The 24,248-nt window shown below is 47.7% G+C and overlaps 4 protein-coding genes across 4 annotated transcripts; 1 reads left to right on the top strand and 3 right to left on the bottom strand.

Annotated features, from left to right (window-relative positions):
- Positions 1-1,897: 1,897 nt before the first annotated feature.
- LOC127318758 (uncharacterized) lies at positions 1,898-3,565 on the top strand. Its single transcript, XM_051349238.2, has 3 exons — positions 1,898-2,030; positions 2,105-2,386; positions 2,494-3,565. Exons 1-3 carry the CDS (start codon positions 2,010-2,012, stop codon positions 3,412-3,414), a joined length of 1,224 nt encoding a protein of 407 aa, XP_051205198.1. The 5' UTR covers positions 1,898-2,009; the 3' UTR covers positions 3,415-3,565.
- Positions 3,537-8,395, bottom strand: LOC127318748 (protein disulfide isomerase-like 1-4). Its single transcript, XM_051349232.2, has 12 exons — positions 7,771-8,395; positions 7,539-7,668; positions 7,046-7,211; positions 6,820-6,938; positions 6,626-6,706; positions 6,369-6,455; positions 6,156-6,230; positions 5,736-5,804; positions 5,572-5,652; positions 5,369-5,503; positions 4,381-4,437; positions 3,537-3,875 (listed from the first exon to the last, which is right to left on the bottom strand). Exons 1-12 carry the CDS (start codon positions 8,304-8,306, stop codon positions 3,723-3,725), a joined length of 1,689 nt encoding a protein of 562 aa, XP_051205192.1. The 5' UTR covers positions 8,307-8,395; the 3' UTR covers positions 3,537-3,722.
- Positions 8,396-11,293: 2,898 nt separating this feature from the next.
- On the bottom strand, positions 11,294-12,865 carry LOC127311231 (F-box protein At3g56470-like). Its single transcript, XM_051341648.2, has one exon. It carries the CDS (start codon positions 12,863-12,865, stop codon positions 11,321-11,323), a length of 1,545 nt encoding a protein of 514 aa, XP_051197608.2. The 3' UTR covers positions 11,294-11,320.
- Positions 12,866-22,389: 9,524 nt separating this feature from the next.
- LOC127318738 (protein LURP-one-related 8) lies at positions 22,390-23,435 on the bottom strand. The gene has a single exon (XM_051349221.2). The coding sequence runs from the start codon at positions 23,294-23,296 to the stop codon at positions 22,637-22,639; it is 660 nt and encodes a 219-aa protein (XP_051205181.1). The 5' UTR covers positions 23,297-23,435; the 3' UTR covers positions 22,390-22,636.
- Between the last annotated feature and the right edge of the window lie 813 nt (positions 23,436-24,248).

Here is a 24,248-nt window from a genome sequence, read left to right as displayed (position 1 = left end):
TGTTTATGTAAAAATTATCATAATAAGCTTCCAATATGATTTGCAGGTATTTAAGTTTTCTGACATACAAGGAAAAACATAGTTCACTTCTTTTTAGTTTAAAACAATTGGATTTGCACACACGAAAATACCTTCAAATGTAAACATTGATACTTTTTAATAGGAAAAATAACGGTGTCCCATAGCAAATTTTCCATTCTTAATATGACAGAAAATAACAACTTTTAGCTAGAATAGATTGAAGCCTTTGACATGAATATTCACTTTCAACAAGATTAGATCAGCTAAGACTAATGTCCTCAGATAAATGGTACTCAAAGTAGAATAACCTCATCTGGTAATCGGTTGGTTTGTTCCTCAAAGGTACTATCGGTCCAATGCACATATGAAGCTACAAATCCCACCAACCAAATAACAAAGCTTGCGCTCACTACTAATGGATGAAAGTGAAGTGGCTAAATGCAAGGTCATTCAAAATCATTTCTTGAAGTCCTTTGTCTGGAAAAAAGATTTATCGCCCAATCACAGTTCACAAAAACAAACATTTACTCCTACTTGTCAACCACTTGCTTGGAAGCTCACCGTCATACTGAAGCTTCAGCTCCCCTTCATACTCCCAATCTCTTGTGGTGAAACAAGGTATTGCCCAAGGGTGGCAATGGGCAGGGTATGGACAGGGTAGGGCAATACCATACCCGTACCCGTATAGTCAATGGGTACAAACTTCTACCCATACCCGTACCCATGGGTACAAAACTTTGCCCATACCCATACCCGGTGGGTACCCGTACCCATTGGGTACCCGGTGGGTAGGATAAATTGTACACAAGTCAATCACAATTTAACATTTATCGATAACAATTTCGATTAAAAAATTAATTATCTCAACTAAATAATAGTTAGTTGAGTACATAACAATTAACATAATATAAAAATCACATTCTCATATTCTAACTCATAAGTCAACAGAAATAGACGTGTCACGTAAGAATTTAACAATAAATGTGCAGGGTATGGGTATACCCGCGGGTACGAAGCTATGCCCGTGCCCTGCCCATGACTTAACGGGCAGGGTATGGGTACTACCCATGGGCATAAAAGTGTACCCATACCCTGCCCATGCGGGTACGGTACCCGCGGGTACGCATACCCGTGGGTAAATTTGCCATCCTTAGTATTGCCTCTGGAATGCTGTCGCTTCTCGTATCTTGTCTGACATTGTCGTTTGAGAATAATCAAAATCTGATGGATGCACCGTGACTTGTCAATGTTAACATTGATTGCGTGTTTTGGCGTAAAGCATACTACATGAAAAGAAAGTTATGAGACATACCTGATGTTTGTGTGATGTGTACAAGAGAAGCAACAGCAACGTGGCATTGCCCGTGTTATTTGTAGCAAACGCCTTTTTTGTTTTCCGAAAGTTCTTATGCCATCTCTGTTTCCGCACACATCAAATACACAACCAATAGACGTGCTATCACTAATGATCATACATTGGAGTGAACCAAAAACTAAGTTAATCTTACAAAAGCTAGGTTCATCTGCAGTTCATTCGTCACTGACATTCATCACTACTGACCATACATTGGAATGAACCAAAAACTAAGTTCATTTTCAGGTTCACCACTAATCATCCATGGTAAACTGTATTCTACCTCTCACAATGAAGCGCAAGAAGCAATTCCAGTTCAGTTTACAAGAAACAAGAAAATCACTGGCGATTAGCTACGGTTCGTGGAACAATTGAGGAACCGTATTACCTCTTTAGATGGAGCCCTGATCACCAGTTGGGAGAGGCCAGGGAGTGGTTGCAATTAGCTTGCTAGGTAGTCAATCATGACTCACCATCAGGGCCACCCACCAGTCTCGCTCGGAGTAGCTTCTTTTCTTCCATTCCCACGGACCCATCCATTACTCATCGTCACTGTCATGATCAATTGCTGTTACCAGTACACTGTTACAAATAATGGAAGGAAAAGCCCTGCTGCTAGCCACATCTGTTTGCCATGGCTCAGCAGACACAGCAGGTAATGGTTTTCTTCTTGCATACCTTGATCAATTATGTCTGTGAAGATGACGCTGAGGATGATTTCCTGTGCAGGAGAACACGAGCGGCCCGATGTTGACGGAAGACGAAGAGGAGCATCATCGTGGGGATCGTCCGCTGCTTCCAGTATATGCACAAGAGAAGCAGGAGGCCAAGCCATCGCCATTGCCGGTGAAGAGCGGGAGCATGCGATCAAAATCAAGAATTGAGGAGGAGGCGTCTGGATCCTGCAGCGTCCGGTCATTGTCATTCTCCAAGCTTTTCAGCTTCAGGGTCACCACCTCCACGACTGCCATGGACATTGATCATCTGGCTGCTGCTGAAGATGCTTGTGCAGTAAGTAGTTAATTGAATGAACGATCATATCTCTTGGAATTGCCATGATTCATCGATTCATATATGGCATGCATGGTAATTCGATTGTTCTTGTGTTATTGATGAAGGAACAACTAAAGCAGCAGCAACTGAAGCCGGTGTGCCGCTCGCAGTCGATGCCCATGACCAGCATCAGGAGGTTCCCCCAGAGTCACAGAAAGAGGGTGGCGGACTCGAGCTCGCTCACCCGGTTCCGGGTGTCGTCGATGCCCGTGCCAGCACTAGAGTCATCACAATCAGACTCAGCAGAAGCACAAGAAGGAGCTGAAGGATCCAAGCAGGAGGATGAAGAGGAGGTTGGAGAAGAGGAGGCAGTCTGCAGGATCTGCATGGTGGCTCTGGGAGAAGGGGGGAATGTTCTGAAGCTGGAGTGCCGGTGCAAGGGCGAGCTCGCCCTGGCGCACCGGGATTGCGCCCTGAAATGGTTTAGCATCAAGGGCAACGCCAACTGCGACGTCTGCGGCCACGACGTGCTGAACCTGCCTGTCACGCTCCGCCGCGTCCGCAACAATGCTCCTCCGCCGCTACCACCGTCTCCGGCTTCTGCTGTTGCAACTCCTCCAGGCAGTGGCAGCGGATTCATGGGGTTTTGGCGGCACCGCACGGCGATCCTGGTGGTGGTGAGCATGCTGGCCTACTTCTGCTTCCTGGAGCAGCTGCTGGTGGACGACCATGGCACCGCCGCCCTAGCCATCTCATTGCCTTTCGCCGGCGTCCTCGGCCTCTTCTCCTCCCTCACCACATCCAAGATGGTGTCCTCCAGGAGATACGTCTGGATCTACTCCGCTGTCCAGTTCCTCTTCGTCGTCCTCTTCACCCACCTCTTCTACCGCTATGTGCGGCTGCAGGCCGTCATCGCCATCATCCTCTCCACCTTTGCCGGGTTTGGTGTTGCCATCTGTGCCAACGCCGTGCTCCTCCAGATCATCAGGTGGAGAGCCAGGCGCGTCCCGACATCACCATCAGACCTTCAGATGGCCCAGCCATAGCTACATATTCAGCTGCTTTCTTTACTCTGCTTTCTACTTATACTGTATATAGCTACCTGTGGGCTGTTCTCCCAGATTTTGTCTATGAATATATAGTTTGAAATATGAAAAAAAGAAGGGCGGAAGCAAAGGATTTTTTGCTTTTTTTTCCGATTGTAATGTTTGTATTCTCAACATACAATTCCAACTGCCCAAACTGAAACCTAGCTATTCCCTCAAAACCTCCTGTTATCCGCAGACACGAACTTACAATCGCGGAGCCTCAAAACTTGTCGCCAGCATTGATTAGTTCAATGGTGTGAGATGCCCTATAACTCATCCTTCAGGTTTGAACCTGAGTTCTCGGAGCTCTCTGTTCGTGCCGCCGATGAGTCTGGGTGCTTCAGCTTGAAAGGGATGCTGGCGTGCTTCTTGATGAACTTGTACATCTCCACCACCGTCCGGTCCCCCTCAAAAGTTATCTGCAAAGTTTAACCAAACAAGCAAACAAACAAATTGAATTAGCACAATGGTGCCCAACTCCAGCTCCACCTGTGAGCTTAGCTGTTTGTCTAGTAAGCAAACAAACAAATTGAATTAGCACAATGGTGCCCAGCTCCAGCTCCACCTGTGAGCTTAGCTATTTGTCTAGTGGATCTACCATTTTCAAAAATGCAGGCCATGACTAATTTTAGACATCTAGAACGGCATATATTCAAGTTTGCAGGGACATGTAACCTTCTTAGCAAGAACTCGAAGGACAAATTGGCGGTTCTGAGTTATTCATTAAACTTGAACACACATGTTTTAGCGGAATTTAAGGTGTCCAGAGACAGCTCTAAAGATGCCCATATGATAGCATTCCTGAGAAACCTACTAAAGTAAGGACATAAGTGAAGGTAACGTGATTGCTACTAACTGAAAGAAAACACAGAGTAACAGATGCGTCGGAAAATAAGAAATGAAACATCATGTGTAAGAACTTACAGGCTCAAAGCCTTTCCTCCCAGCTGGGTAGAAGAGTATTGTGGGGAACCCATCAGGCTGAAACAGGAAAAGAGTGTCAATTCTGTATTCTGGAAAGACTAGCAAACGCGAAAATAAATCGAGCATGTAGATTTTCCATATATAAATTTAAGAAACAATTAGAAGGAACACATGCTTAAAGCGCAGTATTTAGGGGAATCAGATCGTCTGCGTAACAGTAATAATCGTAGTGCTATATAAAAAATCAAAGAGCAGGAGCATTCCCATACGGTGATTAATACTGCATTACAAAAAAGATGCACTATTACTAGATGTTATGGACCTTGATTCGCAACTGAGATAAGTCGGTTAGGGTGAAGGTCCCAAGACCAGGGATAGGGCACTCTCCCTCAACAACCCAGCGACAGGGTTCATATCGGATGTCGAAGTGGGGCTCCGAGGATTAGAGAACTTTTGGTTTTTCCTTGATTGATTCAAAGACATTGTCTCTTCATATAGCTTGTCTCCAAAAACCAAACTGTATCTCTATTTTCCTAACTAAATATATCTTGCCTAACATGATAACTCTTTTCCAACTAACTTATATTTATAGCCTAACATCAGGTGATCCCTATTTGCTAACAGTCTATTTATTTAGACCATAACACAAGAACTGTGCCATCATACTGTAGCGCATGAATGAATATGAGAGCCAATAGGTATACTTTCGCATGTATATGGCAGAAGACAAATGTATCTGTACTTTGTGCACTATATAAACAAGTGCAACTGCAATTTTGAGTGAAGAAAAGAGTTAATATAACTTCCACACGTTCCAAAACTAGCAATATTTCACAACAAGCATGTACAGGTTTTGTGACTGCTGATTGCCTAGCATGACAAAACTCAGACAAGTTTAGTACTCCTTGTGGATCGGAGGGAGTAAGTGATATCCAGTTTGAAGAAAACAGTAGGAAAACTGTCAAAGCAAAGAAAGAGTGACGTTGACCTTGGCACGAGGATGCTCGTTGTTTGTGCCATCCATTTTGGCTATTACAAGGGAGTCGATGCCATGTAGATGCTTGGCCAGCTTGTTGTAGGTAGGCTCTAGTGTCTGACAATGCCCACACCATGGTGCATATATCTGCATCCAAATGATGTGGTGTTAGGACAATATTTTTTTATCTTCTCAAATACCTGGCAAGAACATACCTCCAGAAGGACATCTTTTGATTCGTCCAGGACTACTTGATCTAGATTCTTGCCAACAACAATTTTGACATCCTCATCATTCTGCATGGTAACACAAAGAATGTCTCATTGTTGTATAAATGATGATGTAGAAAGGAGATATCAGATCACTTTTCTTGACTCACAGATTCAGGTACTGGGTCAGACTTGTAGAATGGTGTGAGCTTGTCCTCGAGGAAATCTTGGGCAAATTCCTGGGCAGTACAAAAAGGAGCAAGAATGCTTAAGGAACTTTGTAATTTCTGATCCATCCTCCTTAGTACTAACTAGCAGAGCCTTTCGATAAACAATGACTACAGTGGCTGAAAAACGAAAGATGAGAAAATGCACAAACACATGCAAGATTTCCAAGCAACATATAGTCGAGTATAGCAGAATATACAATCCTAAAAAAGGTAAGCATACATGAAATAACAATTAGAAGAAACAGGTTCGTCAGCTTAAAAAATAGTAACAAGTAGATATTCTCTTGCAACTGTTTACCACACTCTGAATATCTTACTTCTACTCTGGTACCAAATTTCTAAGCATATTTCAGCAATTACCTTAATGTTGTCCAGTAACATTTCACCACTGAGGAAAAACTTCTTGGCATCTTCATTCCCAGTGTAAGCAAGAATCTGCAAAGTAATTGAATCAGAATGTACCAACAAAAATAAAAAGATCAGACACCTTAAAATCAAAATCAAACTACTGCATTATATTTCTTCCAATAAATGAATGCACAGAGAAAGATGGCAATAAATAAAAGACATTACTGTGGTTTCTTGTCCAGTAATTCCGAAGTAATTGGCAACAGGTTCGCCAACTTCCTCATTGTCTCGCTCCACAAAGACAAACAACAGCTGCATTTGAGACATGCCACAACAGTGCTTTGGTAAGACACTCACATCAACAAACAAACGAGTTACAAAGAAAATAAGTAATGAGTTGGATGCAGGACTTGATTAGACAACTTGTGACACGAGAAAGTGAGAAGCTCATCAAACACTGGACCAATCAACAGAAAACTTACCTTTCCCGTAAATGGCTTTGCTGCTTCCTTAAAGATGGGCAGAAATTTCGAGGCCTCGTTCGCAACAGAAAATAGTAGGATCTTGTTCGAAAAACAGAACATGCCAGTCAGTAAAGGAACAAGCAACACAGGGGGAAACAACATGAGAGAGACAATGCAAAGAATAAGATCCCATGGCATACGGCTTGACATACCTGCTTCTTGATTGGACTATCAAAGACCGCAGCGGCGTTTTCCTGTGTGAGGGTGGTGATGAGCGGAAGCTTGTTCGCCGATACGAACTCGGCAATTGCAGATGCTCTGAACTCGCCGTCTGCTTGATGCGCGGTACATTAATAACACATTCAACAGCCAAACGGTGTGTGGAAATGGAAAGAAACATATGCGCTGGAAGGTGGAGCGGGTTGGAGATGAAGATACCGTATACGGTCAGCTTCTCCTCCTCTTTCTTGAGCAAGACTAGGGATGGGCGCTCTGCTTTGGGGTCAATGTGGAAAAGCTTAGCTACATCGGGAGTGGTGGTCTGGTAGAAGTTGACTGTGTCTTCCAGCCTTGAAGCAGCAGCAAGCTCATCACTGTGAGCACCCTATAGCAATTGACAGAGTAAATGTACTTCATACGTAGTCTTAAAATAGCTAAACATACAAGCGCATCTGGGCCACTACAATCTGTTCTCAACAGACACATGGAAAGAGAGCATACATTGCACGCGAAATATAGCTAGGTAGCTAGCTGCATTGTGATTTATTTGGGATTGAAAGGAATGTACGAGTTGAGGCATGCAGCATCTATTATGCATACAAAGGAGGCCTGTCTTTTAGCTGGATGGGTAACATGGCCTGTATGGTTGCAGTTTGAAGCAAGCAATTGGATTGGCTTGGTTGCGCTGAGATCGAAGGTGTGTTGTACGTACCGAGAGGGAGTGGAGGAAGGCGAGGACGGCGGTTTCTTCCCCGGTGAGGACCCTCTCGGCCTCGTCGGCGGTGGTGAGGTTCTGCACCTCGGGCCCCAGCTTCTTGGTGATCCACGCGAGGATGGCGTCCCTGGAGTTACACAGACAGAACAGAAATTCCCCAATTAATGACTGACTGAATGTTACAGCGGTAAGTAAAGTCTCGCCGGTGTGGAGAATATCGGCAGCATACTTGGTTCGGTCGCCGGTGTACTCGTTGTGCACGCCGTCGACGAAGAAGAGGAGGGTGGGGAAGCCCTGCACGCCGTACTGCTCCGTGAGCTCCGCGTCCTCGGTGGCGTCGACCTTGGCGAGCGCGACGTCGGCCTGCTGGGCGGCGAGGCTGGCGGCGGCGGCGGCGTAGTCGGGCGCGAGCGCGCGGCAGTGGGCGCACCAGGGCGCGTAGAACTGGACCATGGCGTGGCGGCGCGCGGCGAGGAAGGAGGAGAAGTTGGCGGCGGCGAGGAGGACCACGTGGGTCTCGTCGATCTCGGCGCCATAGTCCTCGTCCTCGCTGTCCTGGTCGAAGGGGTCCTCGTCCTCGTCGTCGGATGAGGATGAGGAGCCGTCGTGGAGCCAGGCCTCGGAGTCGTTTGCGGGGATGTCGCCGGCGTTGTCGATGATGTAGTCCAGGTCCTCGTCGCGGGCCGAGGCGGCGAGGAGGACGGGGGTGGCGAGGAGAAGGAGGAAGAGGACGGGGAGAGATCGGGGCAGCGCGGCCAGCGCCATGGCCGGCAAGGAGACTGTGGGAGTGAGAGCAATGGGGCGCAAACCGTGTCTCTCACCTTGCCTCTGTTTGTTTGGGCAGGAGATTCTACAACTTTTAGGTCCCTAGAAGCAGCACAAGGTGTTTCTACACCCGAGGGCATATGTACCTTTTATTTGAAATGCATGTTAAATAATTTAAAAATGTTAGAAAAATACAAATAAAAATTTCTCCTGTATACCTTGACATGTTACGTGCTTATAAAGTTGTTTCAGCGAAAATCGATATGTTTCATGTCTTGTGCAAAAAAGACAAATCTTTGATGCTAAAATAATCTATTCTTCGAGGCATTATTTGTCTTTTTTACACAGGTAGAAAAATTGTCGATTTTATGTGAAACTTTACCTGCACACATAGAACATGTCCCTCTACATGCTAAATTTCTTTCTATTTTTTATATTTTGGAAATATGTTTTATACATACAGGGTGCATATGTACCGGGATCATATTTGGTTTTCAGCTAGAAGCGCAAGTTCTCGTTCCCCCTTCCCTCTCTCTCACCTCTCTATAGTAATTGAGCGGGGTTTCCGCTGTTCCTGGCCGGGCCAAGGCCCTCTCCGCTGGCGTTGCTATCGGAGAGTGGCTGAGGCTCCCTGCCGACCACCGTAGTCTGTATAGGAGTAGAGTTGGGCTTTATGCCAGCGTCTGGAGCAGTGCACATATCTCTTTTGACCGGATCTTGTGCAATCTGTGGTGGTTTCTCTCCGGCGAGCTCCGATGGAAGGAGATGCTGGTCTTAGTCGCCGCCGCACCTATCTCCATCAATAAGGTCAAGAGTCGCCGCCTAGCGATCTCTGCTGCTGTTTGGTGTGTCTCCTCCTTATGGCCGGCTGTGGAGGCGAGAAGAAGGGGGAGGTAGCGACGGCTCCAGTAGATATGCTAGGCGGAGGGGGTCTTCGGCCGCTCTGCCGCATCTGCACGGCGCGGATCAGTCACCTGCAGAGCTCCCTGGCAAGTTTCCATGGTGGAAGGAGCCGGTGGTCTCTCTAAGGGTGAGCCCTGTCTCAATAAGCGCAGCCAACCTCTTCCTGGTAACTCTGCTCCTCCCCTCCTCTTGGTCGCCCTTGGTGGCGAGGGAGAGGGTGCGGATGGGTGCGGCGTCAGCGGTGTCTGGAGGTGGTGGTCCAGTGGATCTTTGGAGTCTGTGATCCTGGCAGCAGCTTCCAAGCGGCGGCGTTCTTCTCCCGCGGCTATCTCCGGTCACAAGGGTGGCCCTGCTGCGCTCGGCCAACATGGCACGAGCTTCTTCTTCCTCCTTCAGGTGAGGATCTTCATCGACCTCGGTGTGGCGTCCATCGCTGCGGCTTACCCAAGTGGTCTCGTCCCCGACGGAGGCAACGGCGGCCGTGCCGGAGTGTCAACCTTCATCGGCACTGTCCAAGGACTCAATCGCGTTTTCGAGTTTTTCTGTGGGGTGTTTGCTGTAAAATTAAAGGACTCTATTGTAAATTTCCTTTTCTTTTATGTCCTTCCCAAATTTGTAACCCCTCCGCCAATATAATACAAAACCCAGGGCCTTCTTGGCCTTCCTGTTCAACAAAAAACAAACACCCGACTTCTTCACGCGGCTCCAATTTACAGTATAAGAGCATATCCAGCCGCGTCCCCCAAAGGGCGCTGGATCGAGCGTTTGGGAGACATGTTTCTCTCGTGCCGCGTTTGGGGGACATCGCTCCCCAGTCACGCCCCCAAAAACGCACCCCAAATAAATAAACATGCACGAAAATAAAGGTTTTCATTTAAATTCGATTATATATTACAAGTTCGAATGAAACAGCTAGACTTCATCTAACCCTAGCCTACTGGCCACCCGGCGGTGCGTTTGACGACCCCGCCCCGTCGTCGGCTACCCTCCGCCGCAACTCCTGCTGCGCGCGCCGCCTCCCCATGCGCAGGGCGGAGGCCAGACACCTCTGCTCCATCAGCGCGTCGTCGCCGGCCCTCCCTGTTGCGCCGCCTGGAGGGAGAGCTCGACGGCGCGGCGAATCTGCGCGTCTTCACGTGCATGTGCGTCGTCCTGGAGCTGCTTCTCCGACTCGAAGGACTCGACGAGAGCTCGTTGCTGATCCACCGCCTTGTCCGGGTGCGGCCCATCGTCGTCGGACCACCCGAAACCGTCGTCGTCGTCGTCCTTCTCCTCCTCCATTTGCGCCGCCAATGCATCCGACTATTGTTCTCGGAGCGTGGCATTTCCTAGCCATTTATCCTCCCAGAAACGAATTTCCGACCCATCCCTAATAGATAAAGGTCCATATGAAAATAAATACTTCTTTGTATCCATAAGTCCTGCAAAAAATGTGAATCTCCTGGTTTTCAAAAAACCTGGGATAAAGCCTTTTGGCCAACATATTTTCTCTTAAGGAGTATTTGCCATATTCCATTCTCAGTGAGAAGCTTAGATAGCCATTTACCGAGTAGGGTCCTGTTCTTGACCTGGAGATCTTAGATTCCAAGTCCTCCATGGTCCTTGGGCGGCAAAGCACACTCCACTTGGCCAATCGATATTTACGCTTTTCACTATCCCCTTGTCAGAAAGAATCTTGATCGGAAATAATCCAATCTTTTTAAGACTCCTCTAGGAAGTTGGAAGAAAGATATCATATATAGTACAATATTTCTTAGTACCGTATTTATGAGAACTAATCTTCCTCCTAAAGACAGTAATTGGCCTTGCTTAATCTAATTTGTAGTCTTTCCTCAACCAATTTCCATTCCGCATTGATAAGTCTTCGATAATGAATCGGAATGCTCAAGTACCTAATCGGAAATTGGTCTTGCCCACAGCCGAAAAGCTCAGCATACTCCGCAACATGATCTTGACCTCACCAAAACAAAACAACTCACTTTTGGGCGCCAAAGCTAATTCTCATCTAGATGATAATTATTCGCTCCCATGCATGTAATACAATCTTGATCTCTGTTAGTAGATGAGGATATGACATGAGTAACTTATTTGATGGATGAATCCTCCTCTAGCTAGCCTATAACCATTCCATCATCCGACTCCGACGTGGGAGAGGCAGAATTGCCAAGATGAACCCACATGTACTGTGGCAGGTTCTTGGAGGAACCCCGTGTGAACTGTTCATTAGAGGAGTTCGATTCTAGTTCGTAGCACCAAGAGCCGCCGGTGCCGCTACCGGCATCCTCGTTGAGCAGCGTTTCCTCCTTGGGAACAAAGAAGAGGCGGCCGGCGGAGGTCGCGAGCTCCGCCTGGATGACCTGAGGACGACGGCCGTAGAACCTAGGGAGGTACACCTTGTTGGCCATGGATTGGGGTGGCCTGGCCATCAACATCGACGATGCCGTTCCGGTGAAGAGCGCCCGTCCACCCAAAGACTCCATCCTCTCCCACTCCATCTTCTTCTTGTTGAGTCTCAGGACGTGGATGGGCGTCTGGTTGCTGCTGCCCGTCAGAGCGGCGAGCAGCTCCCCCTGCGACTCGACGAGGTAACAGTTCATGTACGGAATGCCGGGGCCAAAGCCGGTGGGTTTCGGGAGCACTGTCCACTCGGTTTTGATTGGGTCATACACTCCAAGATCCCCATCTTCCCCCAAGCAATAGAGCTTCCCCTTGTGCATCACCGGGTTGCAGGAGAAGGACATCGTAAAGAAACCTCCAACACTAGGAAAGCTCTTCCAGCTTCCCCGATCCCAGATCTGGATCCTTACTCTGCCCATGTGCGGGTATACGGCGAAGATACTGCGGTCGTAGGGGCGATCACCATCACGGTGTGGCGCGCAGCACATGAACCCTTCGTCGTTCTCTCTTGGCGGCGTCTCGAGCACGGCAGGGCCGGCATCGTCGTCGAGGAGATTAATAAACATGACGGAATTCCTCGGCGTGCGGAGCATCAGGCATCCATTGCCGTCGGCGGAGAACACTCTGCTGCCTTGTGTCTGACGAGGAGTGGAGAGGACGAACATCTTGTGCACGTAGGGGTGGTAGAAGCGGACCGAGCCGGCACCGGTGACGAGGGTGTGGAGCAGGACCGGGGCAGCGTCGGCCGGATAGACCGGGAAAGCGCATGAGCTCCAGTGCTTGCATACCGACGCGAACCGGGGGACGTCGGCCAGCGGGAGCCGCCGGCATATAAGCCGGAGCAGCTCCGGCAGGAAGCCCGACCAATCTAAGCGGTCACGACAATGCGGCGGCCGGGTGCTGGTGGTGCTTTCCTCTTCCATGTCGTCTTCGTCGCAACGGATCTCCAGTCCTGCATTAATCAATGGGTGTGAGAACAATGCGTCCGGGCGTTGGTTCATGTGCGTGGGCGTACCTCGCATCTGCTCGTGTAGTGGTTGGGCGTGGTATCGTGGGCGTTTGAGGGCGTGATGGTGGTGGTCGGCGGCGGCGGCGGCGAAAGGGCACGGGCGCTTGGTTACGGAAAGGGACGAGAGGAGGGAGGAGAGATCCTCATCCGGTACGGTGCAGCTGCTGCCGGTGGTGGCGGTGCTGGTAGTGGTAGGGGGGTCGCAGGCGCGGCGGCATAGCTTCTTCATCCTCTTGATCTCGGCGGCCATCCAGGGCCACTCGAGAGCTCTTTTGCCCCGGTCCATCCTTCTTCCGATCTTCTCCTTCCCAGGGCGCGCGGTATCTCTAATTATGAATCAACCCGATCGGAAGACTCCAGATCGGAAACGAAATCGTGCCTGAATCCGTCTCTGAAACTGAAAGAAAACTCACAGCTCGCTTCTGACGGTCTGACCGGTACATGCATTGATATCTTCAGCAAACGTAGGGGACTACATCAAACCAAATTTGTTTTTCTTCCACAGCTGATTTTTCTTTTTATTCCTCATACACTTAGCACTGGATGTTCGGCGAGATATTTCAGATCATGCAGTGTAAAACGAACCGAATACTGCAAAACCAAAATTAGTGCTACCAATCACCATCGTCATTCTACTCCCTCCGTTCGGATTAAATTTGCGACGAGACCGTGGTGCGCTGACGCTGTGCGCGGCGAGCGCAGCGGCCGGAGAGCTTCGGCGACCATGGAGGCGCAGTCTCGCGTTGGACGGAGTCGGAGGCTCGGCTCCATGGCGGATGTGATGTGCGCCCAAGTCTCACGGATGAGCAGGTGGCTCCCGTACGAGAAGATCGGATCGTATGCGTATGCGCGCGGGACGATTGTGAAGAAGATGGCGTATGTGCGCCGGAACGTGGTGGTGTTCGTTGCTGGAAGAGAAGCTGTGGCATGTGTCGCCGGAGACAAGGAAGATGGAGGTGACCGGCGTAAGCGTGCCAGGTCGGGTCAGCAGGGCAGGGTCACGGCCATGCATGTGTGTGTGCCGGTGGCACGTGAGTATGTGCTCGCGTTCGTGTCCACTGGTAAGGTCGGAGCTGGGCGGAAGGCAGGGATGGCCAAGTCGCAGTATGTTGGAGATGGCAGGCCGTAAGGGCGGCCGGTGGCGATGACTGCGACGGCAGCTGCAGCAACTCCGGCAATGGCAAAGTCAAGATTAGGGGGGAAAATGTTAGCACTAATCTTGTTTGTTAGCTTGCTACATGTATGTGTGCATGCGTTAGTTACATTCTGTGAGTACTTAGCGAGAGGATAGGAGGAATTGGTCCAGCAGCAGGCCGGCCGTGGCGATCGCGTTGGAGCGCGTGGTGCGCGAGCTGGGGCGTGTTGGTCATGGGTGCGTGAGTGCGCGGTGTGTGCGCGGTGCGCGGGCGTGGCGTCGTGTGTGCGAGCCCGAGCGCCTATATAACCCACTCCTCTGTAATCTCCAAGAAGACAATCAGTTTGAGCTGAGAAGAGTTGTACGTGTAGCTTGGCGTTTGTCGCCAGAAATACTCTTGTCTCTGTGTACTTCTTCCGCCTCCGTCTGGTCGAGAGAGAGAGAGAGAGCACCGGCGTTCGTCGCCGGAGGGCTGGTTCGGCGTGTGTCGCCGGGCCAGCCCCAACAAGTGGTATCAGAGCCTCGTGGCTCGGGGCTGTGGCGAGGCGAGTCCGCAGTGAGCACGGCGACGGTGGCGGCCGCGGACGAGGCGCGTTGTGACGCCGTTCGTGCGGTGGATGCCGAGGCACGGCGACGACATGCAGCGGCGTCCGGGAAGGTCGTGTCCAGTGCGGCCGGAACGTCCGGCGTGTGTCGCCGGCGGAGGAGCTCGGCGTTTGTCGCCCAAGGTGAAGGAATATCGGTGTGTGTGCGCCAGGTCGAGTCCATGACGGTGGTGACCGGCGTATGTGCGTCAGGCCGAGTCTGTGGCTGCGTCGTACATGCGACGAGCATGGAGGCCGCGTAGGCGATGCGCGGCGGCGTGGCGAGAAGGCCGCGGAGGTCAGACATGGTGCATCATGCACATGGCGTGGCCGCATGGAGGTGCCGTGCGGCTGAGTCTGCAGGGTGCAACTACCGTCAAGCGGCGACCTTGGAGATGCAGTGGGGCATAGAGGTGTGCCATGGCGTCAGGTTCAAGGCGACGGCGACAGCGACGACGGAAGCTGCAACAACTCCGGCGACGGCATGTCGTGGTTTAGGGGGAGATTGTTAGCACTAAACCACGCCAAGCCGTTGGCGTTCAGGCGCTAGTTGGCCCGCGTCGTGCGCGTGGCCGGACTAAGCGGATCAGCGACCTCGTGGCCGGGTCGTGCATGAGTTAGTGGTTGTGTGGGTACGTGCGGATGTCTATATAAGGCCATGTTTATTAGCTGTGTAGGATTGCTAGCAGATGAGGCAGTCTCATGGTAGTCTTCCACGTATGTGCGTGTGTGGAGGGTGAGCCTGAGATGTAGTCTCGCCGCGGCTGTGGTGTGTGCCCGGCCGGCCGGCAGGAGAGCTTCTCTAGGTAGTGCTGCATGTGTGCGTGTGTGTACCTATGTATGTGTTTGAGTTGAGTTGAAGAGGAAGAAGAGTAGGGCGTCAGTGCGCCCACGGCGGCGTTTGTGCGCCGGCCGGGAAAACTCCGTGTCTCCACTCCATCGTCTCCCTTTGTTCGTTAGTGCGAGCGAGGAAGAGAAAGGTGCAGCCGAGGTGCTGCACCAACATGCTGTACAGACAAAAGATGTGTATCTCACGCAGTCACGCGTCGATTAAATGCGTAGTAGTTCTCAAAAGAAACTCGTAGTTCATTTAGTTTTTTTTTTTTTTTTTTTTTTTGCGAAACACAGTACAATCAAAGACGCTCATACATACGCGCACACACTCACCCCTATGAACGCACACACGCACACCCTACCCCTATGAGCACCTCCAAGAGACTGCGTTGAAGAACTGATCCGGCGGGTCTTGAGATTGACAAAGTCACCACAGGCGCCTCGCTATCGACGGGAACGTCGCCTCCCACTGAAGAATATTCCGCCTTTATGAGACACCAAAGTGTCAAATCTAGGATTTGAACTCTGGTGGGCTGGGGGTGCCACTGCCCTCCTAACCATCCAACCACAGGTTGGTTCTCTAGTTCATTTAGTTCAGGCCCCGATTGGTTCGTCATAAACTAACCCAAACCGGGTATTTCACGGTTCCTACAATTTTACGGAGCAAGCCCAGCAAGGCCAATTGGTTTGGCGTATTTGTTCCGGCGTACACTCGGTTTTGGCCCGTTTTCAGCCTTGAAATGTCACGGACCATCGAACCTCCGTGCCATTTACCTCTTTTTTTTCTGAGAACACAGTACAACACAGACACTTAAACACGCACGTACAAACACCCCTATAAACGCACGCACACCCTACCCCTATGAGCACCTCCGAGGGACTGAGCCGGCATATCTTGAGGTTGACGAAGTCACCACTGGCGCCTCGCTGTTGACGGACACGTCACCTACCACTGAAAGCATAGCGCCGGTTAAATCCTGGAATAAATCCAGGTAAATGCAAACACCCATGCCAAATCTAGGACTTGAACCTGGGTGGGCTGGTTCCACCACAAGGGACCTAACCACCAGAGCCAAGCTCGTTGTTATCTAGAGGAAAACCCGGCGTCGAACGTTACACCTGGAAAACGACCGTACTTGCCAAGCAGGTCCTCAAAGAAATAACCCATCTGTAAAACTAGAATTTGCGATGAGCTATTATCTCTTCAATTTCACAAGCTGCGGTTGCATAATCATTGCACCCGCTGCCACCTGAGCCCCCTCCACCTCTCCACCCCCTCCTCCGCCACCACTAGGGCTTCGGTCGCTCGTTGACAATAGAGGGGGAGGGGGTTGCTAATCTCCTCTCGAGCAGGCCTATGACGTGGGATGCTATCCCATGGGAGGACGTGGTGCGCGTCGGGCATCATGGCGACGAGACTTCCTAGGTGGCGCAGCGGCGTGGCGGATGTCGGCTCGGTGGTGATTCCCATGGCACTGAGCTGGCGGCGGAGGCGCGCCCTCGATCGTGGTCGTGGCTGGTTGCGTGGGGGCTCGGCCTGAATAAAGGCGGCGATCCTAGGGTTCCTCTTGTAAGATGAATATCTACCTGATACTTGTCCTCTTGATCTTGACCAAAGTGTCGTGTTTTGGAAGGCTCCGTCGATGAACTCATATGGTCATGTTATGCCTGGGGTTGCTAGATCGGGTGGGATTCGGTCGTCCGCACCCTTGTTTTTTCCGATTGTTTGGTTTAGGAGGGAGCGGTGCAAATCTGCTATCGGTTGCCTTCATATGACATGTTTGGTTTTATGGTGAAGTTAGACGGAGAATATCATGGAAGGCGAGATTAAAGGACTAGTAATGGTGATATGAGACTTTGCATTGTTGAGGAACTTGCTTGGAGATTCAGAATTCGTAGCAGCGATATGTAATAAGTGAAGGTGACAACACATTCAAAGTTCAGAATCTTACCTTTCATAGTGAAAATTCAAGGCCTAGCCTTAATTAGTTGTGCTGGCAAGAGTCTTGTTGAAGGCATTGTTTGAGATCTATTTTCAAGGTGGAAATCCAAGATCTACGATCAAGCGATGACATCACTTGTGAACTATTTTCTTGTTAGAGGCATTATTTTTGGAGAACTTGGACTGCAACACTATAGCGGGATTTTTCCTTTTTTTAGTTTTTTTGGCTATGTGCATCCGTGATGCCGTTAGGGTATTGCATTATAGCAAAAGCTGAGTGTAATTGTCATCTTCGTTCTATTAATATATTCCTATATCGGAAAAGAGATCAAGCGGTATAGAACGATCTCAAGTAAAACCCTGCGACTTTTATTTGTTGATGGACGACAATCTCCGTGATGCCGTTAGGGTATTGCATTATAGCAAAAGTTGAGTGTAATTGTCATCTTCGCTATATTAATATATTTCCTTTATCGGAAATGAGATCAAGCGGTACATAACGATCTCAAGTAAAACCCGCAACTTTTATTCGTCGATGGACGACAATCTCCTAAAAAATGATAAACGTACGACGTAAAACAAGAATATACAACCATGTTCAGGACGGAGAGGAGGAAAATTTCACATCAGTTTTTCACCTTGAACGATGTAATGGGGCATAAGACTAATGTAGTGCACATAATCACACTAATGTATATGCTATTCTTTGAGTGATGATAGAAAATTTAAACACTTGCCATGATAAAAACAAACTGATGTTTTACGACAAAAGATGATTTTATTACACTCAAAGATTCGCATCAAGGTGATACAAACATACGGTTTGTGGGTAACTATGATGCACATAACCTATAGAACAGTTTAGGAAAAAGGTAAATGTCAACATACAAAAGTCATGTATAACTACAAAATGCCTAAGGCGATGGGTAATTTGATCTTCGTGTGAATTCCACTTTTCACCCTCTATTTTGGCATTTGTGACACTAATTACCCTATTGAATGAAAAATCATGCAGATTGCCCATTTTATAAGTTTTGAACCCTTATTTTCTGATATATGTTCATTGGGTAAGGTGTCAGGTTATGGCCAAGATCCAAAAATATCAAAACAGTGGCGAGGAATAGAACATACATATAAAAGAATTCTGGAAATAATCTTCGAGGACGCTCTCCGACATTTACATATTTTGTCCCATCACATCGACCTACCATGCATGTCCCATCTAACAATAACAATTAAAATGCCAAACTGAGGTTACACCGTGTTCAAGGTCTCCTAAATGTTATATTTTGTAAACGTTCTACTAAATGGGGTAATATGTATCACAAATGCATAACTAAAGGGTAAAAGCGAAATGCACTCTTGATTTTAAACTATGCCACCATCCATAGAGGATAACGAAAATAGTTGCCACAAGGTCATGCATGAAGACGAATGTTTAAGAAGATTACCACCAACCATGATGGGTATACAATTATTTATCCCCACCTGCTTGAAACGCAAGATCAACACAGAGAATAACCCGTTGTGTTCCTGCTTCTGTAGTATAAACCGAGCAACTGCATATTTGAAAATAACTTACAAGTGAGATCAATACTTTTTAAACCAGTTTCTACATAACTATAGTGACTATAATACGTTAATTGTTCCATTATACAAGAATTATGCGCTTGCATCCATACTCTTAACATGCATGCATAGGGTGGTATGGGCCACACATGGATACAATTTTGTGTACATGGAGTACACATGGGCAACCGATTTCTATTTAAATAGTGAACAAATAAATACTTCTTATTCTACATGGCATCTAGATCAGAATGTATCCGAACTCTAATTTTGTTGGTGATTTATTTATAAAATATGGCGAAAGTCTGTTTCAAGATGTCGGAATGTATCATGCAGATAATTTGTAGATGTATTAGCTACATAATTTTATGCCCTAACTCTTGAATCGATAAATTATTGACGTTATTTTCTATTTCATGGATATTCTTTGTATATAACGAGAAAACCTAATGGGCATGTAAATTCACCGTGTATGTGAAAGTTTATGAAGCCCTCATGTGTGATTTTGATAATTAAAGATAATATCTATAGACTAATGTTTGCGTTGAGTTATATTTATTGCTTGAAGGTTGCAAAAAGAAGAAAATGAAAAATATCATCTGACTAGTATGTTTTGAAAAAGAAGATTGGGTAATCTTTCATGTGTATTTTAAGATATCAATAAGATGAAGAAAGAAAAAATGTTGTGCAAGTTCAAGATGAACTATCTTGAAGAGATCATATGCTTGAAGCTTGCCATCCACGTGATGTTCATGAATATGTGAAGATGCGCCGAATAAGAAGCATTCCCATAGTGGATTATGTGGGAGCAATCCAAAAGACTTTAATAAGCAAGCACAATCAAAAAATATGTTCCATCTTATTGCAGTTAAGATCACCATCATCTATCTCAAGTGAAATGCGAAAGGTTAAGGTTTAATCTTGATAGGGTTGTTTTCTACTGGTCCCATGTTGTAGTCGGGAGATAAGTTTATAAGATAGTTGGCCGTACTATCAAGAGGGATCTTGAGTGAGTAACTTGATCATATCATTTGGAGAGAGCTCAAACCTTTACATTATTTCATCATCTTTTTGGTTGTTATTTAGATCTTAACCATGTGGTGTTTTAGAGCTTGTACTTATTCTCATGACAAGCTCTAGTTCATCGAAAATGTATTTTGCATGAAATACTTGATGTGTTTTCAATATTAAGGTAGCTCTTGTCTGCCTCTTTCCAACAAAACTGTTTCATCTAAATCAGACTTTTCTAACTCAAGTTATTGCATTATTGATGTCGAAGGTTTTACCGATTTGTCTCTTATAGATAAGTTAAAATCTTCTTCATTTGGTTTTATACTCTGTGGTTGGACTATGATATTTATCTTCATGATCTTATAGAGCTTGTTGTTGTGATTCCAACGATCCCAGGATCATCAAAGTCGAAGCTCTGGTGTGAAAGTTATGGCGTTCTTGGGAATGCTCTTGTGCTGCCACTCGAGTGGTCCGGCCAAGCTGGACCAACTTGCTCGGACTTGTCCGGCCTTGGTTTGGGATAAAACCCGAGAGATCAGTACCCTGCCCTCCCTTTGCTGGTATTGTTCTGGTCGGCCTGGATTATTCCTTTCGGTCGGAGTGGTCTGGCCCAGCTGGGAGGTTCGGCATGTGGGAAAAATCCGCACAACAGTTAGATTCATGGGGAGCTGTTTAAGGGGGTTTCTTTCCCGAAGGCTCCCCAACTCTTCTAGTTTGTTTTGCCTTCATTGTTGACCTTCATTTGAGCTTGCTATCTCTCTCTCTCTCTCTCTCTCCCCCATGATTCTTGCATCTATTTGAGAGATAGAGAAGATCTTGATCTACATCCTCACCAATCTAATCCCTCTCTTTGTCACCAATAAAATTTGGTGTTCCTCCTTTGTTCTTCCTATCTTATTTTCCCAATAGCTTTTGTTGGTTTGGTGGAATTTGGGAGTGGGGTTCTTGCCATTGCATTTGCTGCATCAGTTTCAGTTCTCTGCGGTGATACACAAAAGTGAAAGTTCGTGAGATATTTCTCTCGGGTGCTTGTACCCAGAGATTGTTCCTCTTGGGTCGTTGGACCCTAGACGGCTTTGTGATCTTTGTGATGTTCTTGGAGGATTCAGTTAGGTTGTGGAGATTCCTCAATACTAAGGTCTTCATGGAGATTTCTTGGGAGTCTCCAATTAAGTTGTGGAGATTTTCCCAAGGTTTGTGCGGGTTCGATGACCACCCTCAAGGTTCCATCGAGAGCTTCCCTTTGGGTGGGAAGGATCGAGGAGAATACGGTGATGCCTTCCTGGGGTTTTGGGAGCCTTGTGCCTCCATACCGCTCCAACAGAAACTAGCGCTCGCAAGAATGTGAACTTTGGGATACATGCTCATCCCCGCGCGACTCGGTTATTTCTATAATCGAGCTCTTTACTTATGCACTTTAATTTGTGATAGCCTTCGTGCTTGAAGTTATTTATCTTGCGATCACTTAGTTATTTGTCTTACTTAGCATAAGTTATTGGTGCACGTAAGTGAACCCTAATTATATAGGTTTTCTTCTTGAAAAATCAAACACTAGTTTTTTCCGCATTTGTTCAAGCCATTACAGTAAAAAATTAAACCGTATATTCACCCCATCTAGGCGGAACACGTGTCCTTTTAGTATGTCCATAAAAATGACTTTTTACCTATGTATATATATGAGTTTGGCATTTACCAACACATGCAAATCTCAGGCACATCTCCATCTTTAATACCATCCCTCTTATTTATCTTACTGTAGCTAAAAAAGTTGTGTTTCATCATTGTTTAAAGTAGAGGTTGGTCTTGATTATGAGTCTACTACCAAGGTTTAAGTAGCCAATAAGAATGCAGCCTTGTGGAGTCTTTTGAAGGTTACAAGTAGCTTGAAATATAATGGCCAAGCTTCTATGGATGTTAAACAGGTTTGTAGCTTATCCTAAGCTCGGTGAAACAAACAAGCTTATATTCAAGGATCATATGATGGAAGCAGCTAAAGCACATCATGAAGCCATTGCAAATACCAATGATGCTGGAGAATTACTAACAAACGCATGATGTGAGTTGTCTAGACTAGGAGTCCCATGACATTGAATCATATAGTTGCACATCGGGGTGGTCTTATGTATTGTTTAGCTCGAGGATCTTCTGAAGATCTTCATGCACACTCCTTGGAAATGATGGACGTAATATGCTCGACACTCTTAGTAATAAAACACTCGTTATTGAAAAAGAGAAATAACAAAAGTCAGACACGTGAGCTACCGCAATGCCCGACACTAGAGACAAGTTTTGATACTCTGGCATGGGAAAGTTGTGACTAAGAACCATGATAGGTACACACACCCCTATCCAGGCCATTCGTTTTTTGTGTTGAGCTGATCTGAGCATAAACTTTTTTTTTTCTTCTCCCAAATGATAGAGCATAACTATCTGAAACTTTTCAGGGCAACAATATATTGGAACTTCAATAAAATAACTACAGATTTTTTGGTGCAACATAAATAAAACACACCAGGCATCTGATGCACCTTGATCCATGTAAAGTTGTCATGTGCTAATCATAGCTTGTAGTTCTGGTGGATTTTGGTTTTATGTTCTCTGAGACGCTTTGCGCGATTGTATCGAACCTGCCCATTATAACCTATATAGATTTTCATTGCTGCAATGGAACGGGAGATCATCCCTTTTACGCGAGAGACTAGAGAAAACTTGTATCTCTCTTTGATAATCTTTACAAAGAGTGTGGCTTTACATAAAAAGGTTCAAAACCACACACATCAAGAAGGATTTCCATGCACATATACCTTCATATACCAAAGAGAACTTTCAAGGAAAAAAGAGAGAGAAGAGGGGCACATAGGAGCGGTTCTGCTCTCAGGCCCAAACAATGTTGGAAATCGATGGGGAAAAAAAGGAGGCAATTTCAGGGAGCTCGTGAGCGAGGCGCTAGGAGGACCAGTTCCTGAGGAGGGACGGCTTCCCGAACATCTCGTCCAGCGCCAGCACCACGGCCATGGCCAGCGACACGTCCATCCCCGCCGCCGCCGGCCGCACCACCATCCGGAACACGTCCGTCCCCACCATCGCCTCCTTCGGCCGCACCTCCGCCACGGCGCGCCGTCGCTCGTCGTACACCACGCAGCACCGCCGCGCGTACGACCCCTCCACCTCGTACCGCCCGCCTCCCACGGCGCCGCCGCACGCCGCGACGTGCGCCATCGACTTGTTTCCGCCGCTGCCGCCGACGATGACGGCGCCGCGACGCTTCACCGCGTAGAGCGGCGGCGCGCGCGTGTCCTCGCCGGGGAACACCAGCCACTGGTCGCCGCCCACGAGGCCGATGGCCCTCTTCTTGCGGCGGACGGTCAGCACGGGGCGGCCCGCGGCGTCCATGAGGACCACCTCCGCGCGGGAGTCGGACGCGTAGCTGTCCACGCGGTACACCAGGTTACCGCTGGCGTCGAACACCGTGAACCCCCGGCAGTTGAACAGCAGCGACTTGCGCCACACCGTCAGTGTCACCGGCTCCTCGTCGCCGGCCACCGCAGCCGCCGCCGCTGGAAGCGCCAGGGAAGGCACGGCCACGTTCGGGTACACCTTCGCCATATGCCTACACTAGATCACTGGTGGGTCTAGCTAGAAATCTAGAAATCGAGGTGGCGAAGAGGACGGGAGGTAGTTGGATATTTGCTGAGATCAATCGAGGTTGTATGATTAAGTCACAGTCTGATCGAGAATGGTGAATATGAGGAGTATATATACAGGTGGTGTGGACAGGAATGCCCCTGGCGTGGGATTATTAGGTTGGGTTGGCAGGGGTATGTGGCTCATGGCTCTCACGTGTATGGGGGAAGGGGATGACATTAACAACTCCCTTGATAATGCCATTTCACTTATTTTGTGTAAGCAAAGATTAGTGACTCACTTGTGACTTTTCGCAGCTTAAAGTTGGAGAGCCACTCTGGTGTAAGCAAGATTAGTTAGTGAGTCGCTTATGACTTTTCGCATCCTCAAATGCCAGACGAGATTAGTGACGACTCATCGCTTGTGACTTTTCACTTAACTCATATGTGGGACTTTGGCAGCTTTCCCCCCCACAAAATCTAGTATGCAACATTTGGCTCGTTAGACAAATCTAGTAAACACTTGTGTCTTTCGGCAGCCTAAAATTGGAGAGCCACTTTTGTGTAAGCAAGATTAGTAGTGAGTCACTTATGACTTTTCACTTCCTCAAATGCCAGGCGAGATTAGTTAGCCATCGCTTGCGACTTCTCGCTAACTTATAGTACGTGGGACATTCAAATTTTTCCCACAAAATCTAATGTGCAACCTTTCCCCCCTTTAACACAATGAATGATACCGATGCTTCTCGAGATTGGATATGTGGATGGATTGTCATTGCGAATCGAACGGGTAGAAGAACCAACCGATCTTTATAATATCATGTAGAAACACTTCGGGCTTTGTACATGAGCCTCAAAAATCTGTCACATATGAGAGACAAAAAAAAAATCATGGCAGTCTCCATTGGATAAGAGAAAAACATGAAGAAGACGAG

This window comes from Lolium perenne, chromosome 1, assembly GCF_019359855.2.
Source record: "Lolium perenne isolate Kyuss_39 chromosome 1, Kyuss_2.0, whole genome shotgun sequence".
Classification (NCBI taxonomy): Eukaryota; Viridiplantae; Streptophyta; class Magnoliopsida; order Poales; family Poaceae; genus Lolium; species Lolium perenne.
The sequence above is the reverse complement of the archived record's forward strand: the minus strand, read 5'-3'. Positions and strand labels throughout refer to the sequence as shown.

Coding starts and splice junctions, on each gene's coding strand:
- LOC127311231 (XM_051341648.2), bottom strand. CDS start 12,865: ATGGCCGCCGAGATCAAGAGGATGAAGAAGCTATGCCGCCGCGCCTGC.
- LOC127318738 (XM_051349221.2), bottom strand. CDS start 23,296: ATGGCGAAGGTGTACCCGAACGTGGCCGTGCCTTCCCTGGCGCTTCCA.
- LOC127318758 (XM_051349238.2), top strand. CDS start 2,010: ATGGCTCAGCAGACACAGCAG. Junction 2,031..2,104: donor TGGCTCAGCAGACACAGCAG/GTAATGGTTTTC, acceptor TTTCCTGTGCAG/GAGAACACGAGCGGCCCGAT. Junction 2,387..2,493: donor CTGCTGAAGATGCTTGTGCA/GTAAGTAGTTAA, acceptor TTATTGATGAAG/GAACAACTAAAGCAGCAGCA.
- LOC127318748 (XM_051349232.2), bottom strand. CDS start 8,306: ATGGCGCTGGCCGCGCTGCCCCGATCTCTCCCCGTCCTCTTCCTCCTT. Junction 6,939..7,045: donor GGAGAAGCTGACCGTATACG/GTATCTTCATCT, acceptor CGCATCAAGCAG/ACGGCGAGTTCAGAGCATCT. Junction 6,456..6,625: donor CAAAGCCATTTACGGGAAAG/GTAAGTTTTCTG, acceptor TCTCAAATGCAG/CTGTTGTTTGTCTTTGTGGA.